Here is a 25168-nt window from a genome sequence, read left to right as displayed (position 1 = left end):
TCCTTTTCTCCTCCCAAAATACAACCTAGTGGCACGGGTCAGGTTCCACATAACGAACCCAGCAACTGTAATGGTCATTACTAGTAAATTTTATCAATGATCTTTTTTAAAATTTTATTTTGCTCCTTTTGTCTCAATGATATACTAATAGCTAATTTGCTAAACTCCTTAGAAATTAACTGGTTTTAATCATTTTACTCATTTTATGCTAGAGGGTGTAAAAAAAAAAAAAGGGGGAAAAGCTCCCCCCACAAACATTACATTCCAAGGAAAACATTCCAAAAATTTTCATCCACAAATCAAAGCCAGTACAGTCTTCCAAACTGATTATTGGCTTGCCTGTTTACAATGCTTTTTAGATTATTATAGAAAATGATCTTTTGTTAAAACTTGTTTAAATTTATGTAATGTTTAAAGGTTTACGGATGAAATCTGGAAAAGTTATAAAACCACCTATTCCCACTAAAGTGTTCCATGCTGAACTCTTTTTAACTTTCTAATTTGATTTACAATGACAAATGCCAACACTAATTTTGGCCAATGTATTGAACTTAAAGACTTCTGAACAAGGCTCCTAGTTTAAAGATCTTTAACAGAAGGATCGATGTGGTGAATCTGGTAATATATTAAATGCCAACTATATTTCATACTTGTGTAGCAAGTTTGACTGGGAAGTAAAGAATTCATTCAACTGAGAAAGCGTCCTTTATAATCTTGTGACAAAATATTTTAGTGAGAGATACAACTGCTGTATTTTTCTCACTGAACATAAAGGATGACGTCAAAGAGAACTCTCATGTAACAGCTGTATAGGTGTGAAGAATGCGAGAACTTTACCCTTCAGATTTCCATATCTAGGACTTTACAAATAGCAGTAGCTTTTAGATTATATATTTAATAAATTTTTTGCATACAACTATCCACACACCCATACCATTTTGAATACTGGCTGGCAAGCCTGTTAAGTGGTAAAGAAAGACCTGCGCTGTATATTTATAGTCACAATCTAACAGAAAAGAGAAAAATATGCTACTATATGCTTATGTTGAATAGTATTAAGAAAATTACCTCCTAAAATAAAATCTAAACATACACCAACTCCCCCCCGGAAAACCACTGAGTTATAGAGTTTCCAATGACGTAATTCCAAGTTATCCAAGTCAACAAGGCTAGCTGTAAGCATTTTCTTTCCTTCATCACTAGCTTTATTAAGTAGAACAACATTTCCCTGTGTATTGCCTCTGAAACTCTTTTAGGTACCTCCACTGGGAAAAGATACTAAACCCAATAGTTAAATATTAAAATATTGTTTTAGTTATTTAAACTCTGATTTATCATCAAAATTATTTCTACTCTAAAAGTAGTTCTCTACTTGGTCAAATATAATCGGATGCTTTTATCAGAGGAATGTTAGAACAAACAATTTCTATTTAGCCAATTTACTGGCCAACAGGGACTGCTAAACAATATAGCTTTTAAAATTATCTAGCCTCAACCAACTTTCCTTAACTGGCAAAGTGCTATAGAAGAGAAGGGAGAAAAGAAAGCCATGCTGTAATGGGACTATCTAATATCCTATAATCACGAAACAAGTATCTCTTTTTCATGTAGTTCTGTCTGCACTATTACTATAATTATTCGCTGTTCACCATAAACCTTTTAAATGTTGTAACATTAGCTATCCTTCTAAACACCTACTGAAATATAAGGCAGGCCTGTGTTCAGTTCGTTGGCTAGGTATAAGTAAGTCATTACTGAAAAAAGGTCTTTATAAAGTTTGTTCATTATACCTTTCATCATTATCAAGATAAATCTCCTAAGTAATCAAAGAACCTCTGAGAGTTTTACCTAACTTCAGGAATGATCACACATATATAAATTACATTTTAGCTCACAGATAACATTTCACAGTGCCATGAAGAGCCCTTCAAAAGAAAAAAAGTTAACTGGTACATAATTTCCCTTTAAGCTTTAAGTAATGTTTCGCTTTAAAATCACTTTATGTTTCATATTGACTCAAACTCACTAACTATACTTCTGGAAATATTTTGGGAATCACTATGAAACAGATTTTAAATCAAGTACCAAATGCTCTCAAGTGCGTAATATTCTTCAGTGCCGATGTCAGCAACAATTCAGGTAATGCCAAGTCAACTGAAAGTAGCTAGGACACTGGACTTTTTCCTTACTCTTCCATTACTTCTCCCCAAATGTGCAAAAGCCCCAGGCTCTCCCCACAACAGCCCACTGCTGTGCAGCGCTGATCTGTGCCGCGTTAGCAGAGAAGTCAGGGAAGGAACGTAAAGAAAAGCCCTTCAAGGCTCTTTCTCCAAAAAACCAAACTCTAAATGCGCAAGTAGAAATAAGGCAGTAGGAGGACGTCTCCGATGGACATGGTTAGAATCATTACTACTTTAATACTAATGAATGGGCTTCTTTTTCTCCCTATTATCCTAACTATACAACTCACCTTAATAATCCTTCCAGCCTTTCTCAACTGGTTTCTGCCAGAGAATTCATCCCTAAGGCCTAAGGCATCCACTCTGAGTAATGACTCTGCTGTGTACCTACAGTCATTTTCTGTGTTCCCTTGTGAAGAACCAGATGGAGAGAAGCTGTTAGCCTTTTAACTACTGAATTTCTTTAAGAGAACAGCTAACCTAAGCCATTCCTCTCTCGGCACATGAATACCTACATAATTCAAGAACACCGATTTTCTGACTTCTTTAAATGGTTAAAGTTAATATTCAATGACCACCTGGATAAAAATCAAACAATCAGAAAATTCTTCCTTATTTCTAAGTAAAGACTCTATATTATTTGAATCATTCTAAACTCAGTTAAATCGCCTGGATGCAAAGTAACTTACGGTGCTAGATGGTACTGTTTTTCTTAATTTCTTATACCTCCCTGCCTTGTAAGAGGATTATTCATCACGGCCTGTGGCTATGGGCTTGTGAAGTACCTCTCTGGGAGGGGTCTACTTCCCACCCTCGCGGACATCAGGTTTGGCCAGGTGACTTCTTTTGGCCAGAGCAATATAAGCAAAAGTGACATTCTGCTAGCTCCTAGAAGCTTTAAGTGCCACCTGCGGCTTTGCCAAGTGTCTTTCTCTTTTCCCTCTACCAGGAGAACTGCACATTCCCCACAGGCTGCTCCTTCAGTCCAGATCTTAGAATGAGGTAAGGCACATGGAACACACCTGCAGCCACCGTGTCAATTAAGAGAGAGAGAAAGAAGCTCTGGCATGTGTTTGGGGAGGAGGGGTATGGTGGGAGCGGTGCCCCAGTATAGGCAAATACAGGCTGCACTCTCTGTAGAGGATTTAAATATAACAAAACTCACCTTGTTGAAATGCTTTTATAATCACCAACACATGCAGGCAAATCTAAACAATTTTAGTGGTCAAATATCCCTCCTGCCTGGGGTGGACTGCTTTCACTGCCTCCTTCTTGAATGCGGAATAAATCACTGAAATTTCAGGGTTGTTATTTCAGGAAACTGGCAAAAGGAATTAAAACATCATATTCTGGCTGGGGCTTTATTTTGCTTGTGCCACGTGTATATTTGCTCTTCCTGTTCATAGTTGGCCTGCCTTCTCCTCTTGTCTTTCCCTTCATGTTTATCCTCTGACACTGATTGTAATAATGTAAGCTGCATACAGGGGAATCTCCATATATACAGACTTTCTATGTTTCATATGAAATGAATGCCTACGAGGATTACGCTGTAGTCCACCCGACACTATGTAATTTAAGCTTGGCAGGCTTGCATTAGTATCAATGCAAAGTAAGGGACAACCCTGACCGTACCCCCCCACTTCCCCCCTCCAAATCCTTTCTCTTCTTATATTATTTTAAACGGGGTTTGACTATGAAAAATAGTCACAATATTCAAATTTCTAATAATCTTAGGTTTTATCAGAGCTTTATGGAAAAGTTCTTGTTCATTATGAAGGTTATTCTACTTCCATGTACATGCTTTATATTCATGCCTTGGAAGTTCATGTTAAGCCTTCCAAATCAAGCTAAGCGTGCAGACATAGTACAGCGAAGACGGTCTGGGAATAAAGGATTATTCCAGCTGGTCCTGTATCTGATCCCAACCTTTGCTTCCTCCTTAATCTACTAGCACAACCAGTATCGTTCAGCCATACGGAACCAAGTACTATTCCCCAAATACAGCATGGACTGTCACATCCCACATCTCGTCTTTTTGCTTCATCTTTTCTCCAAGCCTAGAATATAGCCCTCATTTCATATTAAGTCCAAAACTTATCATGTCCTTTAATTCTAGTATCATATCCTATGCACCCACCTCTCCCCTCTTCCAGTCTCTATTCCACTCTTGTGCAATTTTTTGTTTTTTTGTTATCCTAAGGGACAGAAATAGTGAAAAGCTACAGAGTCAGAAGACTGGCGTTTGAATCCTGGCTTTGGTGCTCACTAGTGTATAACTTTGGGGAGGTTATTTTTCACTGGCCCCAGACTATAAGATGTAGATGAGAAATGGTACTTACCTCACAGGGGTGCCCTGAGGATTAATGAGGAATGCATGCAAGATGGTTAGCATAATGCCTGACACAGGCACCGCTCAGTAAGTGGAAACAGAAAATTATTACACTGCATCATTCATCTTTGCATTTCAATAGGACTTAGTACAATGCCTAATGTTAGCTATACTAGGTCCTGTGGGAAAACAGGTAAAGTGCAGTTAACATCAGTGATCACAAGAAGGTAGAATGTTGGAAGAAATTTTAGGAGCAATGAGGGAGTAAGAGAAGCAGTGGTCAAAACACAGAAGATGTCAAGGCTGGACCATGAATAATGAGCAGGATTTTGATTACATTCTGGGCAGAGGGTAACATAAATAAAAGCACAGAGAAATAAAATCACAAACTTGTTAACACAATCATACATTAAATACATGATATAAGACCTTTTGCTCTATTCTGCTACCCAATGTATTTACTGCAATTATTTCCATCAATTCCAACCTAGAGATGTTGACCTATCAACCCTGATTCTAATTAACACTCGTAGACTTTACTCATGACACCACATGTAGGCCTTTTTATCAACGATATTTTACCTTGTTTGGACAATTATATGACTCTACCGTAACAAAAAATTCTTGGAAACAAACTGAAAGGGAAAGAGGGACGGACTGCAGTCAGCAGGCTGACATGAGACATGATTAACAAAGAGAAAACGCAAAATCCTAAAAATTATAAAATCCAGACACAGAAACAGCTGCCTAAGGGCATTCAGGGTAGTATGAAAGAGAATGTAAGAGCAATTTAATTGTCACTTTGTTTAAGGAGGTAAGAATATTTATAATACATTTTGAAAAATCTCTGATAAAAACAGTTAAAAATAAAAGCTTTATTATGACGGCACAAATCCCTGGCATAACCCTACAGATAGCTGATGAGGGGTAGTTCCAAAGTGTGCTAAGCAGTTAGCAAACAGTTTGTGGTTAAAAATTCACAGTTTAACAATTTTCAGTTATTTAAATTATTGAAAATTTATGTAGACTTCTACCCAAACTTTCCAAGTCGTTCAACTACCAGATGCTATTTCTTACATTAGAGGATAGGTGTTAAAAGCACACATGACAAGTTATGACTTTAACTATAAAAATAAATAGTTTAGGTCTCAAATCCATTTCCTTTCTGTAGTAGAGAAGGCATGACATTGAAACATAAGCACAAACTCACAAATTTACTTCACATAAATGGATGGGGTGACGAACTGCATTAACATAGCAAAACCCAAACTGCAACATTCTACATGTTACAGAATGCCTATCAATTTAGCTGCTTTCGAAGTTCCAGGACTTTGACCCAACAATGAAAGATACAGAGGTTGAATTTTCTTTATAACAAATAAAGTCTCCAAAGCATTGTTTTACTTTTTCTTAAAATTGTATTTATGACATGTAGAGAAATGTATTAATGGTCAAGTAGGGCTGTCCAGTTTTTAAACACCTAAAAAAAGAAACCTAACACTTGATCGCAGTAGCCTTCCTAACGTTACACCCAAGGATGAACGCACAAAAGGAGCTTGCCCTGGAGAAAGAATTCTGAACAGACTCCCAGTAACAGCACAATAAGAGTAGTGAGCTCATGCAGAAACAGATACATGTTTTGTTTCTCCTTCGCATTCAATACAGTTTCTTTATATATTCTGCATTTCAACAGTCATGTATTTTCATGTGTTCTTACCTAAAAGGAAAACTGCTTTTATCACAAGAAAGGTCAAAGGTGATACTCTGCACATACAAAGAGGCCTTTTTCTAACCATAAAAGAGAATAAAAAGGGATGTAAAACTCATCTCTCCAACTTCAAAAGGCAGTATGAAATGGATTACCAAGGAAATTAGTCACTGATCTTCCGAAGATGAAACGAGATGTTATATAGGTGGGTTCCAGTTATTTTTATATTGAACCAGCAGCTGTCATCCCACATGGAGATTGAAATGCACCATAAAAACAAAAAAGACAAATTTATTTTGTCTACTACTTTATATACATATAATTCTAACAAAATTAAAAGCATCATATTTTCAAATGTAAAGCCCTCATCTTGAATTTGCTCTAAAAATTAATTTCACAGTTCGTTCCAATTCAAGATGAAATAATGAGAATGACCTAAATAATTTAATCTTAAAACCAAAGTATAAAAAAAGGAAGACAAAGAAATCAAAGGGAAAAATGATGGTTAGAGAGAAGAAAAAGGTAAGTGGACAACTGCCCAAATATTCTGTCAGGTGATATTTGGGCATTTAAAGTATATATGTTTCAGTATAAAAAGACTAGACTCCTCAAAGATGATTTAAAACATTATACAGCCTTGTCTTAACAATAAGAAATATTTTTTTTTGAAATTAAGGGAAATAATTCAAGAAAGATAAGCTTAAAAATACAGGTTCTGTATTCAAGCATCTACTACTCAAAATCATTTCTTTTACCTGTGTAGTAAGTTTTTAAGTTTTCAATTTCTCAAAAGTACCATGGTACTTGAATTAAAAAAAAAAAGTACCATGGTACGATGACCTTTAGAATGACATTCAATATACTACCCAGACCTACGAGGCGTGCTCTCTCACAATGTACAGATCTGAAAATTTTATTCTGTCACGGCTCAGAGGACTTGCTTGGCGAATTCTCCACCCTACTTAATGGAAAGTGAGTTTCCTTCCTTGAGGAAGTCCACTTACGTACTGCGTTTTACCTGCCCGCATCCTCTTATTACAGGGTCTGTGGGCCCCCTGCTGCGTGATGACTCAGTTCCTCTGCGATCCCTGCAGTTCACAGTGAGGAGGAACAGCACGTAGCCTAAGTATGAAACTCCCACTTACGCAGGATCGCTTCTATGTACGTTTTGCAACCACATTCTCTAAGATACATCAAAGAGGACAATATTTGTTGTTTCCTAGACACAGGGGTTTAATAAGATAAGAAAGATCACTTTGTCTATGTCAGATGGGAGAGTAAGATGACTTATAAAATGTTGCAGACAGTTAAATTTAAAAACTTAAAGAAGATAAAAAAGATGGTTAGAATCAATCTGAAATTTTGCAAATTGATTTTCAAATAAAATTGAATTGTGAAAAATCTCTACCAACCCTACAAAATGTGTTGAATGATTCTCCATGGGTCAGGAAGAAGGTTCCAATAAAATAAAAAAGTTAAATTCTGGGCCACTGGACATCTCAAATATCAAGGGATACCTTTATTAAGTAAACAGTCTGGCACTGAATTTTAAAATCACAGACTTTACACCTCTTTTAAAATAAACTATAGTTAATTACTTATAGTCCTTAAAGTTATTGCACTGATTGATTAGGAACAATTTTCTTCCCCATCCTCAAACCACGAACATAAATTTTAAACATGATAGAGTTTATGTGACAATGGTTATTTATAAATACTCATCAAAGTTGTTCTTATTCACTAATCTGGAGAAAGAATCTGTAAGAGCAAAAGCGAGTTCTTCTGTTTTACTCTTCATATAGATATTGCATACATTAACTGTTATACAGATCTACTGAATTCTCGAAGATCTATTGAATTGATCGAAGACAACTTAGCTTTCCTAAGTCCCCATCTCTCCCCCTTATTCAAATACCAACATGGTTATATCACAGTTTTTGGTGAAACAAATCTTCAGTGTTTTCTGCAATTCATTTGTTCAACAAAAATTTCCTGAGCACCAACAGTGTGTCTGGCACTGTTCTAGGCAGTGGAAAACAGGAGACAAGAGAGACAAAAATCCTGCCTTCAGAGAGCTTACTGAGAAAGACAGATTTTTATAAAACAAATATATAGTATGTACCTAAACTCAGAATACATTAAAAACTCTTACAGTTCACTAACAAAAAAAACCAACAACCCAATTCAAAAATAGGCAAAGAACTTGAATAAACATTTCTCCAAAGAATACATACAAATGGCCAGAAGTATATAAAAGATCAACATCATTATTCATGAATTAGGGAAATGCAAATCAAAATTACAATGACCACTTAACACTCACTAGGATGGTTGCAATAATAATAAAAAGAAAAGAGGAAAATAACAAGTGTTGGCAAAGATGTGGAAAACCTGGAACCCTTGTGTATTGCTGGTGGGAATGTAAAACAGCAACGCAGTGTCCCAAAAAGTTAAACACAGAATTGCCCTATGACCCAGCAATTCCAGTTCTAGGTATTTACCAAAAAGAATTGAAAACAGAGACTCAAACAAGTGTTCGTAGAGAAACACAGCAGCATTATTCACGCTAGCCAAAGGTGGAAACAGACGTCTACTGAGCAGATAACTGACTTGTGTTCTGTGCATACACAGAGTATCAGTGAGCCATAGAAGGGACTGAAGTAGTGATGAGAACGTGCTGCAAAAACATTACACTCGTGGAAGAATCCCCAACGAAAGGTCACATGTTATAGGATCCATTTATATGAAATACCCACAACAGGTAAATTCCTAGAGCTTGAAAGCAAACTGGTGGTTACTGGGGTTCTGGAGAGAAGGAATGGGGAGTACATGCTTAATGGATATGGGGTTTTATTTTGGAGTGATGGAAATGTTCTGGAACTAGTTACAGGTGGTGGTCACACAACACTCTGAATGTACTAAATGCCACTAAGTCGTTCACGTGAAAATAGTTAATTTTGTTATGTGAATTTCACCTCAATTAAAATATATCTGTATCTGTGAGAATGTTAATGAAAAGGTGGGGGAGTAAGGGGTTGACATTTTAGAAAAGGTAGCCAGGGAAGGTCTAACTAAGGAGGTGACTTCTGAATACCAACCTGAAGGAAGGAAAGAATCCTTTATACAGACATCTGAGGCAAGATCATTTTAAGCAAAGGGAACAGCACATGCAAAGGGCTTGCCTCATTCCTGAGTCACAGGTAAGATCGGCATGGCCAAGGAAGGGGGAGTAGGACAAAATGTGATTATTATTATTTTTTTAAAGATTTTATTTATTTATTTGACAGAGAGACAGCCAGCGAGAGAGGGAACACAAGCAGGGGGAGTGGGAGAGGAAGAAGCAGGCTCCCAGAGGAGGAGCCTGATGTGGGGCTTGATCCCAGGACTCCGGGATCACGCCCTGAACCAAAGGCAGACGCTCAATGACTGAGCCACCCAGGCGCCCCGGAAATGTGATTAGAAAGGCAATGGGGAAACAATCAGATGAGGTGAGGTAGGGCCTACTAAGTTATTCTAAGGACTTTGGCTTTCATGCTTAATGAAGAGGAACCAATACAGGGTTTCGAGCATCAGAGTAACATGAAGTGACTTATATTTTAACAGGGTCATTTCAGTTGCTGAATTCAGTTGCTGAGAAGATACTACAGCTCCTCGAAGGGCAACAGTATAGTACTCAGTTAGAAAGCTACTGCCAACGATCTAGAGGAGAGATTTCTCCAATTTGTCTTTCAATTCTTTAAGTTTTCACTTTCTAGTCTGTCAAATGTTCTTTCCTCATAGCCTCCAGAGTTTCATGGATATAATAACTTCTCTTACAGTTTTTGGTTTTTTGAAGTTTTCTTTTGATCCCTATACTGGTTTTTTTTTTTTTTTTAAAGATTTTATTTATTTATTCGACAGAGATAGAGACGGCCAGTGAGAGAAGGAACACAAGCAGGGGGAGTGGGAGAGGAAGAAGCAGGCTCATAGCAGAGGAGCCTGATGTGGGGCTTGATCCCATAACGCCGGGATCACGCCCTGAGCCGAAGGCAGACGCTTAACCACTGTGCCACCCAGGCGCCGCTGATCCCTATACTGTTTTACACTATCTCCATTCCTTCTTTTTTTAAAATTTATTTTGTTAAGTTCCTTTTCCCCTATTGCTTTGACTTCTGTTTTTCACGTAAGCATTCCAAGCACTGTCCATGTGGGTGGGACTTTAAACCGCACTGTGGGGCTATGTGGCTGGGCCATTTTGTTGAGATACCCCGAACCACAGTGTCTCCGTCTTTTAACTGGGTCAGCTGGCCCAATAAAACATTAATTGCTTTAATCATGAGTGGGTACATTCAATGAGAGCAAAGCTGCTGAGCTCCTTCTGAGACTCTTAAGATTAATCATTTAAAACACTCATCTTATTAGCTTTTTCTACCTCTCCTGTATCCAATCCAATCTGTCACCAAGTCCTGACAATTTACCTCAGGAACAAATCTCTCAAATTTATGTACTTCCATCAATGTCTACCATTATCACCCTGGCCAAACCACATCCCCTGCTTACCTAGAATACTACAAAAGTCTTCTTTGGTAACCCACTCCCTAGCTTATCCTTCAGTATGTCTGTTTTCCACAATTAGTCACAGTCATCTCCAAAATGCAAATTTAATCCTGTTTCTTTCCTTCCTATCTCTCCCAAAACTATTCCCACCACTGATTTTTGCTGTCATTACTCTATGAAACAGTCTTTCTAGTCAAAGACCTGCTTTTGCTTCTGTACCCTTATCTTACCCCTTGCCCCTCAGATCCTCAGTGCTCCTGTTCTTCTCGTCCAGTTTGTTCCCACTATAGTCCTTGCCTCCTATTTCCTGTCTAGGGAAGGCTTTTTTCCCTTTTCCCCATAGTTTCATCTTACTAATGCCTTGATGCTCATTGTAGACATCACTTCTTCAAGGAAACATTCTTAATCTTCCAAAACTAAGATAAATTCTTAGAGCTTTATAGACCTGTGCTTTGTCAGACCTCATCAGAGTTACAGCTGTACAGTTTTATAAGTGACTTTTTGATGAAAGCCTCCCCATTACAGTGTGTATCTCCATAAGGACAGGAGCACATCTATTTTTGCTCAGCACTATCTTCACAGCACCTGGCATAACGCCAGGCACATACTAGATGTCCAGTAAATATCTGAATATTCATTTGAATATACACACGAACGATGGCAGGGGCAACTAGCATCACCTCCAGTGTGGCACATGAAGAATCACACTGCTTTTCAAAAGCATTTTAAAATGTGAAATTACAGATTACTTTGAAAACTGTGACCTTAAACTGCTTTTTTACTTAATCATAATCAGCACAAAGAGGTCAGCACCTGAAATACGTATCCATACAAACAGATCAGTTTTACAGAACAAGACCTCAGCATTTACGTTACACTGCTGTTTGTTTCAGGCCATGGAACATAAAGTGAGTGACCCCCCCCCCCCCAAATAAATAAACCAAAACTCAAAAATATATAAGAAAAACATACCTCCAGATTACTTTTTGAGTAACAAAAACAAGGCCAAAATTACTTGTTCAAATATAGAAATATTAAAGAATGCTCAAATAATAGGTCTTATAATGTAAAGAACAGCAAAATTTACAGTATTTTCTATAAGACAAAGACTACGTAAATACTACTTTTATTTTAAAAAAATTTTAAACTGGACCTAATAAATGTTACGAAGCATTACTGATCTCATTTGCTACTTATTTGATCTTTCAGCTTTTATGTCAAAGGGAAAAATTCTTTACTTGCAACTCTTTTTAAAGAACCATATCCAAACAACCTAAATTCAGTTGTTTTAAAATACACTGAAGAGGAAGTACCCATGCTTTTAAGAAGCTTCAGAATGAGTCATGAAAAAATATTTTTAGAAGATATAAATATCACTGGAACCCAAGTGTGGAAAATTTATGCACAGGCTTTTTTCATTGAACTAATGAATCCCCTGTATTATGTGCCAGACTATGTATCAGACCCAGAGATACAAAGGTAAGTACCAAAACAGTAACAATTAGTATAAAATTCAAGACTTCTAAAAGAGAAATAAGGTACTTGATATATATGATTTTTAGGACTTATAATTGTTGAACTTAAATCTTACCATAAAATTCTTTCTAATCACTTTCTGTGTGTGTGCATTTTCCTATCAGGATTATCAGTAGCCCCAGGGATGCAAATAAATGGAGATTTGAAAACCCTGTCTGACTTAGGAGACATACACGGAGCTTGTTCTGTGAGGCCTACAACTGGTGTGGCAAGGGTTTTTGTTTCTCTCTATGCACTTCTTGTCTCTCATTCAATATTTCGTTGCATGTGGTTGAGGTCTGTGATCAAGATGAATGAGAGGGTCTCTGCCCTACACAAGGCTCACTGCTGACCACAGGACACACAAAAAAAGGTACGGGAAGTAGGAACTATGCACTGTGTGATAAATGCAACTGAACACCAAGCAGGTGGGTAGGAAGTGTATGTTTCATAGAAAAAAAGGTATCTCTCCACAGACCTAACGTTTAGATGCTAAAATACAAGATGTTTATGTACCTCAGTTGACAGTGTTCCTTATATTTACCTTCTGTAAAATCTCTTCAGCTACTTGACAACAAAATAATTTCTTAAATATCAATCATAAAATTCAAGATTTAAAATATTTTCATCTCATTATCATTTATATTTGAAACTTACATTGTTCCATAGAATTTATTAGTTTTCCTGTGCTAAAAATGGGGCTGGAGATAAAATAATTGCCTTGAAACTACATTTTTGCATCTAAATTGGAACTTTCTTTTCTGGAAATTTAGAACACTTGACACAAAAATCAGTCAAATGATGAAATCCTCCCTCTGGAATTCAAAGTTGTTCAGTTTCTATAGTTTCCATTATGTTTTCAACCTCTTTTCTACTTTAGGAGGGAAATAAACAGAAAAAGCTTTCAGACTAAATGTAACTCATCAGTACTTTTACTACTGTAGTTCTGTCGAAGTCTGTACTTTTTGAGTTATATTTTATAGCTTTTTCTGTTTAAGGTAAATACGTATCTTGCTCTAAATTCACTCACTAGATTTTGGCAGCAATTTGAAAGTAATCCAGTAGTAAGTGAGGAAATAGGTCCACACAACCTAGCACTGTCAGCTCACTCTTTGGTACAATTTATACGAGTCATACGTCTTTCAGACACAAAATTACACTAAAAAGGACAATCTAAAAAAGTGTATGGGGGAATCAGGAAGGTCCTCTAGACATAAGAACCTCAAAATAAGCAATTCTGTATTTTCTCCCTTTCCTCCAACATCAGCAACTCCATGTTCAATAAATGCAGAATAAGGACGATGGCAGTGAGGATGATGACGGCAACCGCCAAGATTTCCTGGGCACTTAACCTGCACTACGTACTGCTAAACATTTTATATTTAAACCTGACGACAAACCTAAGAGTGAGGTATTATCAGAAACCCTTATTTTAAAGACACGGAAAAGAGGCTGAACAACATTTGGAAGTGGGAAAGCTAGGATTCAAAGGAAGTCTGACTCCAAAGCTCTTAACCACTCCATGCAGAGAAAGAAATACCATCGCCAAAGGATGAAATTTAGAAACACGTTTTCAGAATTAAAATACACATATTCAAATGCATTTAATCTATGTCAATATTGTAACCATGTATCTATCAAAATTGTAGGAAATATTACATCTTAAAAGAGCACTTCTATACCACTGAACTATTAATAGATTTAAAAATATTTTCCTAGATGTTATAACTAAAATTATTTTATATTATGTAAATTAGATTCTTATCCTCTCTACAAAAGAGCAATCCAAAACTTTTAAATTTAGTTATTTAACAGTGATTTCTGAAAAATATCAAAAGCCAAAGCTCTAAGGTCATAAAAGATAAAGAAACTATAGCTAAATCATGACAGAGTTTACTGAAATAATTGTAAAACAAGAGCAGTGTAACAGTATTTTCTTTACTATTAATTTTTTAGATTTTGGAACAATCTACTTGTTAGTAGGAATACACTGAATTCTGCACAAAGATCCAAACTAAATATGGACTTAGATTACTTGTTGCCTGATGTCATATGTTAAAAAAAAAAAAAAAAAAAAGAAAAGAAAAAAAAGAAATAAATCCTGCTATAAGCATACCTTGGCAAAAAATACGGTGAGGTGAGTTTCACTGCCAACAATCCAAATAGGGAATTTTGGAGATTTCAAGTAAGAACCAACCTAGAACAAACGTAGCAAAATAAACAAACAAATGAAAATTTTATACTGCCTGCTGAATATCTGCCCACGAATATTAGAAGCATAACTGAAGTGTCCAATTCATATTTAAAGGAATAATGTACTGTGCCAGAATGCCTTCCCCATAAAGGTCAAATGCTGAATGTAAAAATCAATGTTATAAAGACTGTCAGGGCTAAGCTTATATCGCACTTTTACATCAGAGTAACACTACTACAGATTTAACAGAGCTGGAAAAACGTAGTTTAGCCCTAAGAATCATTCTCAGGTTTTACTAAAGTTGCTAGACAGAATGACCACTTCCAGCTTTTCAGCTTGGTTCTCAAATCCTGAAACCATAAACTTGATAATTACTTTATCAGAAGAACAATTATAAATTAACAAATGAATGTATTTACAAATAAATAAGTACAGGGAAAAAGCCTTAAGCACATCCTGTCTTCAAAGAATCTAGGACAATATAATAAATCTCTCTAAAGCAAAATATATACTCCAAAATACTTAAGGATATGAAAGAATCCTGTCACTTGACTCTTCATGGTTGGATGTAAGTTCAAAGTTCTATAATATGAAGTCTCCTTAAAATGTACAAAAAGTTACACTTATAGCCTGTCTCAAGGTTATATACTTAATCTATAAAAACCACAGTATCCAAAATCTGAGAGTATTATTTTTGTGTGTGTGTGACTGAGAAAGGTTAAAATCAACAACAACAACAAAACAGACTTGGGAAATCCCATCATGTTCACATCAATCAATTCTATACTCTTATGAGGACAGAGACTACAACTTAAAAACAACCTTACCAATCCAATTTGTTGTATTTTCTTTCTCACACAGACTCCCTGGAATGGGGAAATGCCCAGCAGCTACTGTCAGCAGTCAGGGCAATTCTTCCCTCATTGGTCAACAGCCCCGATAGGATGCCCTGCTTTCAACCACCACTGTGGCCCTTTGGAATTTATTCTTATCACCAGGAAGTAGGAAACAGGTACTCTCTTGTATTCATGGACAGAAACACCAGTGTCTTTGTCCTATGATGGGAAGGATGAGGGGGATGTGCTAATGGCAATGGTGAACTGGGAGAGCAGGAGGGGTGATGGTTTGGGGACAAAGTAAGAGCAAAGGACAAAGACAAAGGAAAAGTTCTGATCACAGGTTCAGAGTAGAAGGGATTTCAGGGGTGCTCAGCACAAGTCCTTCAATTTTACATCAGAAACAGAAATAGGATCAGTGTGTTGTCTGAATTCAAACAGGTAACTACTACAGAGCTGGAATTAAAACTTAGGTTTTCTGACTCCTCATGTGATAACTGCCTCTTGTGGTGGAAAGTTTAGTGGTTACTTAATTTCTCTTTTTAGAAAGTAAGTGTGCATTTGTGTGTATTTAATTAAGGTAGAAGTAAAATGAGGATCATATACAGTAGGATCAAAAGGTAAATGAATGAACTCATTAAGTGTCTTACAATAATATAAATAAGTAAGAGCACATAAATAGTGCAGCCACTTTGGAAAAACAGTCTGACAGCTCCTCAGCAAGTTAAGCATATAATTACTATATGACAAGCGATTTCACTCCTGGGTATACATCCAAGAGAAATGAAAATATGTTCACAAAAAATTTACACATGGATGTTCCTAGCAGTATTATTTGTAGCAGCATAAAAGCAGAAACAACCCCAATGTCCATCAGCTGATGAACAGATGAATAAAACTGATACGTAATACAACAGAATATTTGGTCAAAGTACTAATACATGTTCAAACAAGAACGAACACTGCAAATGTTATGCTAAGTGAAAGAAGCCAGACACTAAAGGCTACAGATTGTACGATTTCATTTAGATGAAATGTCCAGAATAGGCAAAACCACAGAGAAATAAAGCTGCCAGGGGCTGGGGGGGGGGGGGGGAGTGGGAAAGTGACTGCTAATGCGTTTAGAGGATCTTGTGAGAGTTAAGAAAAACATTCTGAAATTAGGTAAGTGGTGATTGCACAACCTTGTGAAAAACCACTGAATCACACACTTTAAAATGGTGAGTTTTATAGCATGTGAGTTATCTATTAAAAAAAGGGCACAGAAGGGCGCCTGGGTGGCTCAGGTGGTTAAGTGGCTGCCTTCAGCTCAGGTCATGATGCCAGAGTCCTGAGATCAAGTCCCGTGGCGGGCGGGGTGGGGGTGGGGGTGGGGTCCCTGCTCAGCAGGGAGTCTGCTTCTCCCTCTCCCTCTGCCCCTCCCCCGACTTGTGCTCGCTCACTCTGAAATAAAATCTTTTTAAAAAAGGGGGGGGGCACAGTCAAAAGCACTCGAGTCATCTTCTCATTGTATCTATGTGTATAGACTTTCATTTGTGTTAATGAACACATACAGTCAAAATGATATGAAAATGTTAATGCTAAAGAGCAATTTGCTACAATATTAAAAGACAGGGAAATGTTCAGATTTGCAAAACTAATACAAACACAATGATTTCCTTAATGCTATTCTCTAAATGTTCGGTGAAAAATAAATGTATACAGGTTTTCAGAGGAACATCTACAGTTCTGTACAGATGAACACACCAGTGTAACAGTTTGTCCAAAAAAGCCGTATCACACCATCCCAATCACTTCCCTTCCAGGTCTCCTACACTCTGGGCCACTATGTATGGCCCTAAGTGCCCCGGAGCCAGGTGTCAGACAAGCAGAAGCAGCCCTAAGCCTTAGAGCTCACTGAAATTATCCAATCCGCAGGAAGCCCATGACATCTAGCTAGCTCTATCCCAACACCCAGACCAAAGCTGCCCCCATCCCCTATGGCTGCACCTCACCCTAGCCCTGTCCACAGGTATAATCCCCTCATGGCCCTGTCTGGTAGCTCTCCCTTTTTTGGAGGTATAAGTAATGGAGAGTTCTGCCTTTCATCTATCTGAGTACCACCGTGTCGTGTCCTGCCATTAAGAGAATCTTTAAATCTTATAAAATACCAGTTACTGCTAGAACACTAGAGCAATAAGTAACAGGAGAATACACAGCCACTACTGTTTTCCCCCTAAGATCTTAGGGGGGAAACAGGCATTCCCCTGTTCTACTAACAGCTAAAGAAAAGCAAAAGCATGATTTAGAAAAGCTTACAATTCTGGTGAAATTGGCCATTCATTCATTCAACAAATGTTTACTGAACACCGTATATGTACCCAGAAAGACAATGTCACTGGCTTCAGAGAGTGTATAATGCACTGGGGATGACAATAAAAAAGCAAATTCAAGATTAAAAAAAAAAGTAAACAGCAAAGATCATTAAAGAGTGATTATTCCTATGAAATTGTGAAAAAGAGTCACTGAAGGAATGGCTGAGGAAAAGGTCTTTGAGGTACCACTTTAAGTAGGACCTGAAGGGGAGAGGGAGCCATCCATTTACAAGCTGGAGTATTCCAGGCAGAAATGACAGCAAGTATGAAGTCTTATCAGGCAGGAAAGGGCTTAGGTGTGTTTGAGAATCTGGAAGGAGACCAGCAGGGCTAGAGCACAGCAGTGGAGAGGACAGAGCAACTGAAGAGGGACAGACAGGATCTAGATCAGGGCATTACAGGCCACACGGTGAAGATTTCATGGTATATCATCTCCACACCCGATCCTCCTGCAAAACACACACGCACTTTATAAAAAACAGCTTTATTAAAATATCTTTGACATATGAACACTGTATATATTAGAAGTGTGCAGCTTAATGTTTTTGTATATGTATACACTACAAAAAGATCACCACGATCAAGTTAATTAACATATTCATCACCTCTCTGTAGTTATCATTTGTGTGTGTGCACGTGCACGCATGCATGCACACACACTTTTAGGATCGATGAATGTGTGTGTTTCTTGGGAGAACGGGATGCAGCCTGATGCTCTGGCTGCCAGGCTACTTCGGAACAGCTTTAGCTTGTAAACTAAAGTCACGAAAACAAAAGAGTTACTACTGTGAAACAATATGATCCCTACTAATGGATAAGGGCTGGATGAAACCTATTTGATTATCATACCCATATCACGCCTTTCCAAGTGTTGTCATGAAAGAGGAACACTTCCAGTTAAAAGAAAGAAAGAAAGTGCAAGACACTGTTATTTTACGAAATCACCATTACCAGAACTACTGCTATGGACCCACCATTCTAAAATGGAAAACAAAATTAGATCTACTTCATCCTTCCTCCAAAATCAGGACATCTCATGAAAGGTAAATCATTAATGATCTGAACCCCATTTAAAACTATTTGGAACATCCAATAGTTATTTCAGATGATGTAGGAAAACAATGAAATATTTAGCAATAAATGAGAGGTTCATGGCAGTCCCTAACCTTAGCCCATGTGCTAAAGAATTTAATGCTGTGAAATGCTTGGAATTTGTTTTTTTTTTTAAGTGTGAAATCATTTTTCAGATGGGACAGACAAAAGTTAAAACTTCAGGCATCTAGCAAATTCTTTTTCTTTGCCTGGTAAGTATTACCAGTTGTTTCCGTGAAGCGTACTGTTATGAGGAAGAAACAATACATCCTTTCCCCTTGGTTTACCAAAAAATATACTTATTTTCAATAATAGGTGTCTCTATTTTTAAAAACTGTTTTTTACTTGGTTCTGCCCTCTATCCTCAAAAAGGAACAAACCTCACAAATAGGAAACTCAGCACGACCAGCCAACTTCACTCCACCCTTAATACACCTGTCAGGTTAGGAAAGGACATCAGGAAAGAACTGAGAAGCGCATAGTAACAGCCGTAAGCTACATGTCGTCAGAAAAGAAAATACTGTCCACAACAGTGGACGTGTGAATAAAAAGCATTGAAAAATACCATAAAAATCAACTTACCTTACAATATCTTAAAGCTTCCATTAATGTTAAGAATCCTACAGCTGCTTGTTCATGTATACCAAGAAGTTCTACAAAAAAAAGTTTGTACCGCATTAATACATAAATCTGAAAACTACTTACATGTAAATAGAGATGTATTCATACATATATTTTACACCAAAATTTTTACTTTTCCCCAAAAGTATATTTTAAAACCTAGCACGTATTTATTGTTAAGCATTCCCATCAAATTATCATATTACTACTTATTATAAAATGCCATTAGATCATGCTTATGGTGGGTGATGTGATGCTTCAGATGTACATTAAATGTATTTATAAAACCTTATATTCAACTTTAACTTTTAAAATGAAGACAATTTCCCCTCTGAAATGCAAGGAATCACTGGCAAAAATAAAGAAGAAAGAGATACTTAATAATATCCATGCAAAACAGCTAACTTGAATTGACTTTGACTTAAATGAATACGCTAATCTTAATTTGTAAAATTTATCACTGGATAGCAGTGAACCTACTTGCACAATACTTAAAACACGGGTATTTGATACCATTCCGTTCCTCCTATAAATAAACACAGTATGCTTAAGATTCAGGAAATAAAGACAAATAGAACAAGGTGTATGCCTTACAAAGGCTAAGTTTATCAAGAAAGAAGAAAAAAATGTGTGTCTTTTCTGTTTACATATATGTATACACAGTATCTTTTTTTTTTTTTTTTAAGATTTTATTATTTGAGAGACAGCAAGCGCAAGCAGGTCTGTGAGGGGGTAGGGGCAAAGGGAAAAGGAGAGGATGGCAAGCCGACTCAGGCTGAGCACAGAGCCCAGTACGGGGTGGGATGGGCCGGGGGGCCTGGGCTGAATCCATGACCCTGAGATCACGACCTGAGCCAAAACCAAGAGTCCCACCTGTAACCAAATGAGCCACCCAGGTGCCCCCATATACACTTCACCTTGTGATACTGTATCAGGGAAGGTGTATAGAGTGACAACATGTGAGGGGCGCCTGGGTAGCTCAGTCAGTTGAGCGTCCAACTCTTAATTTTGGCTCAGGTCATGATCTCATGGGTTGTGGGACTGAGTTCCACATGGGGCTCTGCGCTCACGAGGGAGTCTGCTTGAGGATTCTCTCTCTCCCCCTCTGCCCCCTCCACCTTTCTGTCTCTCTCTCTCAAATGAATAAATCTTTTTTTTAAATAAAGATTTTATTTACTTACTTGAGAGAAAGAGAGATCACAGAGGGAGAGGGAGAAGCAGACTCTCCGCTGAGCAGAGTGCCTGATGTGGGGCTTGATCCCAGGACTCTGTTATCATGACCTGAGCCAAAGGCAGATGCATAACCCACTGAGCCACCCAGGCACCCATAAATAAATCTTAAAAGAAAAAAAAAAGGGGGACAACATCTGAGTTGAATCTTTAAGCATATGTAGGAGTTTTTCAGGCCACCAAGAAGAGGATATGAAGAAAATTCAAGGTGGAGGAAACAACATAGTATGAAAAATCTATGTACTCAAGGGGTGATGAATATGTCAAACCTTCATTTAAAGGTTTCTAGCCTGGGGAACCTGATTAATGGTGATTAAACAAAAGGAAGAATTAAGAAGTCCTGAAGCGGTATGAAGAGAGAACATGACTGGTTTTAGACAAGCTGCGATGGAGAAAACTTCAGGAGTTCAAGCTAGAGATGGATCCACAACTGGGAGTAAGGCTCAGGAACACACAGAAGAGAGGCCAGGGTTGGGATACGGAGTTTTGGGAAGCATCAGCATAGAGATGACAGTTGAGGTCATGCATGTGGATAATAAAGAATGGACAAAGCTCAGAAAATGAATAGTAAATTATTCCACAACAGAGATGTAATTATAATGATAATCAAGTCTTTTTATAGACTATAACTTTCAGCTAATGTACATTAAATGGAACTATAATAGTACTTTGGGTCCATATATATTTCTAAAAAGCATTTTTTCTCTGTATGCCCACTGTAAATACAACGCATATATAACCTTGTTTCCTTTTTACCATCTGGTCATGTTTTGCCCATTTTTCTATGAAAATATTTTATTTTTCTGATTAATTAATATAGTAGCAACTCTTAATCATACTATGTATCCTTAAATACAACATTCACAGTGTAAGCTAAGAACTGGTTGTTGAACCTTTTGGATTTGCAAATCCAAAATTAATAGAATGTGTATGTAATTATACATATAATTTGTATTTTTTCACTAGCTTCTTACAGGTACTTGGGAGATATAGCAATAATTCTTAAATTGTGTTTTGGGGTTCTTAGGGGTCCATAATACTCTTTTAGAGACTACATGAAATCAAAATGATTTCCATTAGAAAGACATTAATTGCTTTTTTCTCTTAAGCTTTCATGAGTATAAAATGAAGTTTTCCAGAGGCCAAATGATGTTCTACCTCAAAAGACTGAATCTATACACAGATATGAGAATGTCCACTAATAACCTAGACATTGAAGGGACTTACAATGTCACTCTAATTTTCTTCTCAAAAGTTACTGTTTATTATAAATATTTATATTAACAAGTAATGGGTGTGTTATTGTTATTTTAAAATGAGTTAATACATCTTTTTAAATTTCTGAATCTTGGGGCGCCTGGGTGGCTCAGTTGGTTAAGCGACTGCCTCCGGCTCAGGTCATGATCCTGGAGTCCCAGGATGGAGTCCTGCATCGGGCTCCCTGCTCAGTGGGGAATCTGTTTCTCCCTCTGACCTCCCCCTTCTCATGTTCTCCCTCTCTCAAATAAAAAAATAAAATTAAAAAAAATTTCTGAGTCTTAATTTCTAAGAAGAAAAATACTGATCATCATTTGGTTATACCTCATATAAGCAAAAGCTCTTTGGGATTTTGAACCATTTATTTATTTATTTATTTATTTATTAACTTTTTTGAGAGAGAGATATCATGCCTGGGGGGAAGGGCAGAGGGAACCTTAAGCAGGTTCCATACAAAGCCCAATGGGGCTTGATCTCATGACCCTGAAATCATGACCTGAGCCAAAATCAAGAGTCGGATGCTTAACTGACTAGGCCATCCAGGTGCCCCAAGATCTTCAATAATTTTTAAAAGTGTCAGAGTGTGGGGGGGGCCCACAAAAAAACAAAACATAAACAACTGTCAAGAGCATGAGACCAGACAATATGAGAATCACTGCATTCAAAGCAATAAAAAGGGAGTGGGGGTGAACAACCCTACGAAGTAGAAATGGTACTCTATTGCCTTAGTTACTTTTCCTCCCTCTTCCTTCTGAGATTTAAGCACTAAATGTTTTCAAGTTCAAAGAATACGTATGTTGAGAAACAGGTCCATACTTTGATTTCTAAAATCCGATACCACCACCTAGTGTTATGATTAGATACTACATCATCTATTTCCTTGGAATTTTAAACAAATACCTAAAATAGTATATTTATAATAATATCATGCTACTAACTAGAGCAAAACTAGCTGTTCATAATTCTTGGGTAATGAATTATTCAGATTAGGTCAGTAAGCACATATTTAGGCATGTAGTTTAAGTGGTAATATTTAAAAATTACTATTTCTTTAAACTATATTTAAAATTTTTTATCTTTGATAGCTAATATGGGTCCTTAAGAATATTTATCAGCACACTGAGTTGTAAATGTAGTGAGAATATAGCAATTTCATATATTACAACTTACAGAATTTACTTATATAAGACTTGTAAATTGACTATTGAGACATTTGCAGAAAATCCTAATAATTGTGTCATATTTTAGAATTTTCTAACTTTGTTTTCTTAGCCTTGCATTTAAGATTAATCATGTTGAGTCCCTCTCAACGCTGTTTCAGTCAGTGAGACTGTATGTATGTATGTGTGTGTGTATATATATATATACATATATATATATATGCAAAGTTTTATATTCCTCAGTTTGCCTCTCCCTCTTCTTCTCTTCCACTTCAGCTGTCACTTCTCACTGCTGTCAGTGCATCTACAGAAGACCCACCTGAGACTTTTAAATTTGATGCCAACTTGATGCCAACTTGGAAACCAGATGACTGAACTGCATTTATTTAAGAAACATACCCTGAGTGCCAAGTATTGAAAAAAAAAACCCCAAAACAATGCTCATGGTGCAAGAATACAAAGCTACCTTGGGGACTGCCATATATCTGATAAGGAGTTAACAAACCAAAATATATAAGGAACTCCTACAACTCAGCTGCAAAAACCCAAAAAACCCAATTAAAAATTGGGCAGAGAACATGAATAGACATTTCTCCAAAGAGTACATATAAATGGCCAACAATATATGAAAAGATGCTCAACATCACCAATCATAAGAGTTCCAAATTAAAACCCAACAGAGATATCACCTCACACCTGTTAGGATGGCCACTATCAAAAAGAAAGACAAAACGAATCATAAGTTGTTAGAGAGGAGATGTAGAGATTGGAACCCTTGTACACTGTTGGTGGGAATGTAAAATGGTGTAGCAACTATGGAAAACAGTTATGAAGTTTCCTCAAAAAATTAAAAATACATCTACCATGTGACAGGGCCATTCTACTTCTGGGTATTCAGTCCAAAAGAACTGAAATCAGAAGTCTCAAAGAGATACCTGCACTCCCATGCTCACTGCAGCAGTACTTACAGCAGCCAAGATGTTGAAACAATCTAAAAGTCCAGCAACGAATGGATGGATAGGGAAACTGTGGTATATGCATATGATGGACTATTACTCAGGCTTCAAAGAGAAGGAAATCCTATCATACGTGGCAACAGGAATGAACCTTCAGGACACTATGCTAAGTGAAATATACTAGTCGGAGAAGGAGAAATACTGCATGATTCCACTTAGATGAGGTATCTGAAATAGCCAAATTCAAAGAAGTGGCACAGAATGATGGTTGCCAGGAGCTAGAAGGAGGCGGAAACGGGGAGTTGCGATTCAACAGCTAGAGTTGCAAGTCATGTAAGGTAAGTTCTAGATATCCACTGTACAACTTTGTGCTTATAGTTAATTCTGTATCTTAACATAAAATTCACTATGAGGGTAGATCTCATGTTAAATGTTCTTAATACAATTAAAAATATTCCCCCCGACCCTAAACAATAGGTATCAAAATAGAATGTGGAAGTGCCATGAAAACAGAATGCTCAGAGGATAGATCACTTTCGGCCATGACAATCAGGAAGCTCTCCTTGGAGGGATGGCGTATGAAGTAGGCAGCGGAGGACTGCACAGGCACAGATGGGAGGGATATAGGTCTTTGGCAAAAGGAGTAGCATGAACAAAGAAACAAAAGCAAGTGGCGTAATTTTATTCAAGAATAGATCTGATGGTTGAAAAATAAGCCAGGATGAAATCATATAGGGTCCTTGAGTAAGGTAAAAAAATCTGTAGTTAGAAAAATTTGAAAAGAACTGACTTATTTGTAAGAATGTCAGAATAGCTGAACTAAAAAGCAGTAAGATACTGAGAAAGACTTGGCTATCTCACTGATACATAAATTGCATACATATACGCAATTTGAGCTATGAACTTTGTGAAATCTATTTTTGAAAGTGAAGAGTTTTTCAAACCCATTTACTGGTTGTTGTATTCCTAAGAAGTCAGGTTGCTACAGGGCTGACATATAGCTAGGGTTGCCCAATTTAGCAAATAAAAACAAAAGATGCCCAGTTAAATTTAAACTCCTGATTAAAAAAATGTAATTTTTTAGTAAAACTATATTCCAAATATTGAATGGCACATACTTATACTAAAAGTGATTTATCTGCAAATAAATTTAACTTGGAGTCCTGTATTATATCTGACAACTTAGTTCCAGCTAATTAA

At 37.1% G+C, this 25168-nt stretch overlaps 1 protein-coding gene across 7 annotated transcripts in view; it reads right to left on the bottom strand.

Moving 5' to 3' along the window:
• Nucleotides 1–25168, bottom strand: part of MINDY3 (MINDY lysine 48 deubiquitinase 3) — an 80208-nt gene that overhangs the window by 21427 nt on the left and 33613 nt on the right. For all 7 annotated transcript variants that reach the window (XR_006777781.2, XM_045787875.2, XM_045787855.2 and 4 more), the window contains 2 exons: nt 19327–19397; nt 14385–14465 (listed from right to left, as the gene is read on the bottom strand). Coding sequence is in view for 6 of the 7 variants with exons in the window: in XM_045787875.2 (XP_045643831.1) it covers nt 14385–14465; nt 19327–19397 (152 nt within the window). In the remaining variant the exon portion in view is untranslated. The remainder of the gene's footprint in view (nt 1–14384; nt 14466–19326; nt 19398–25168) is intronic.

Source organism: Ursus americanus, chromosome 31, assembly GCF_024610735.1.
Source record: "Ursus americanus isolate L20-20 chromosome 31, mUrsAme1.1.p, whole genome shotgun sequence".
Classification (NCBI taxonomy): Eukaryota; Metazoa; Chordata; class Mammalia; order Carnivora; family Ursidae; genus Ursus; species Ursus americanus.
This window is presented reverse-complemented; position numbering and strand designations above follow the sequence as displayed.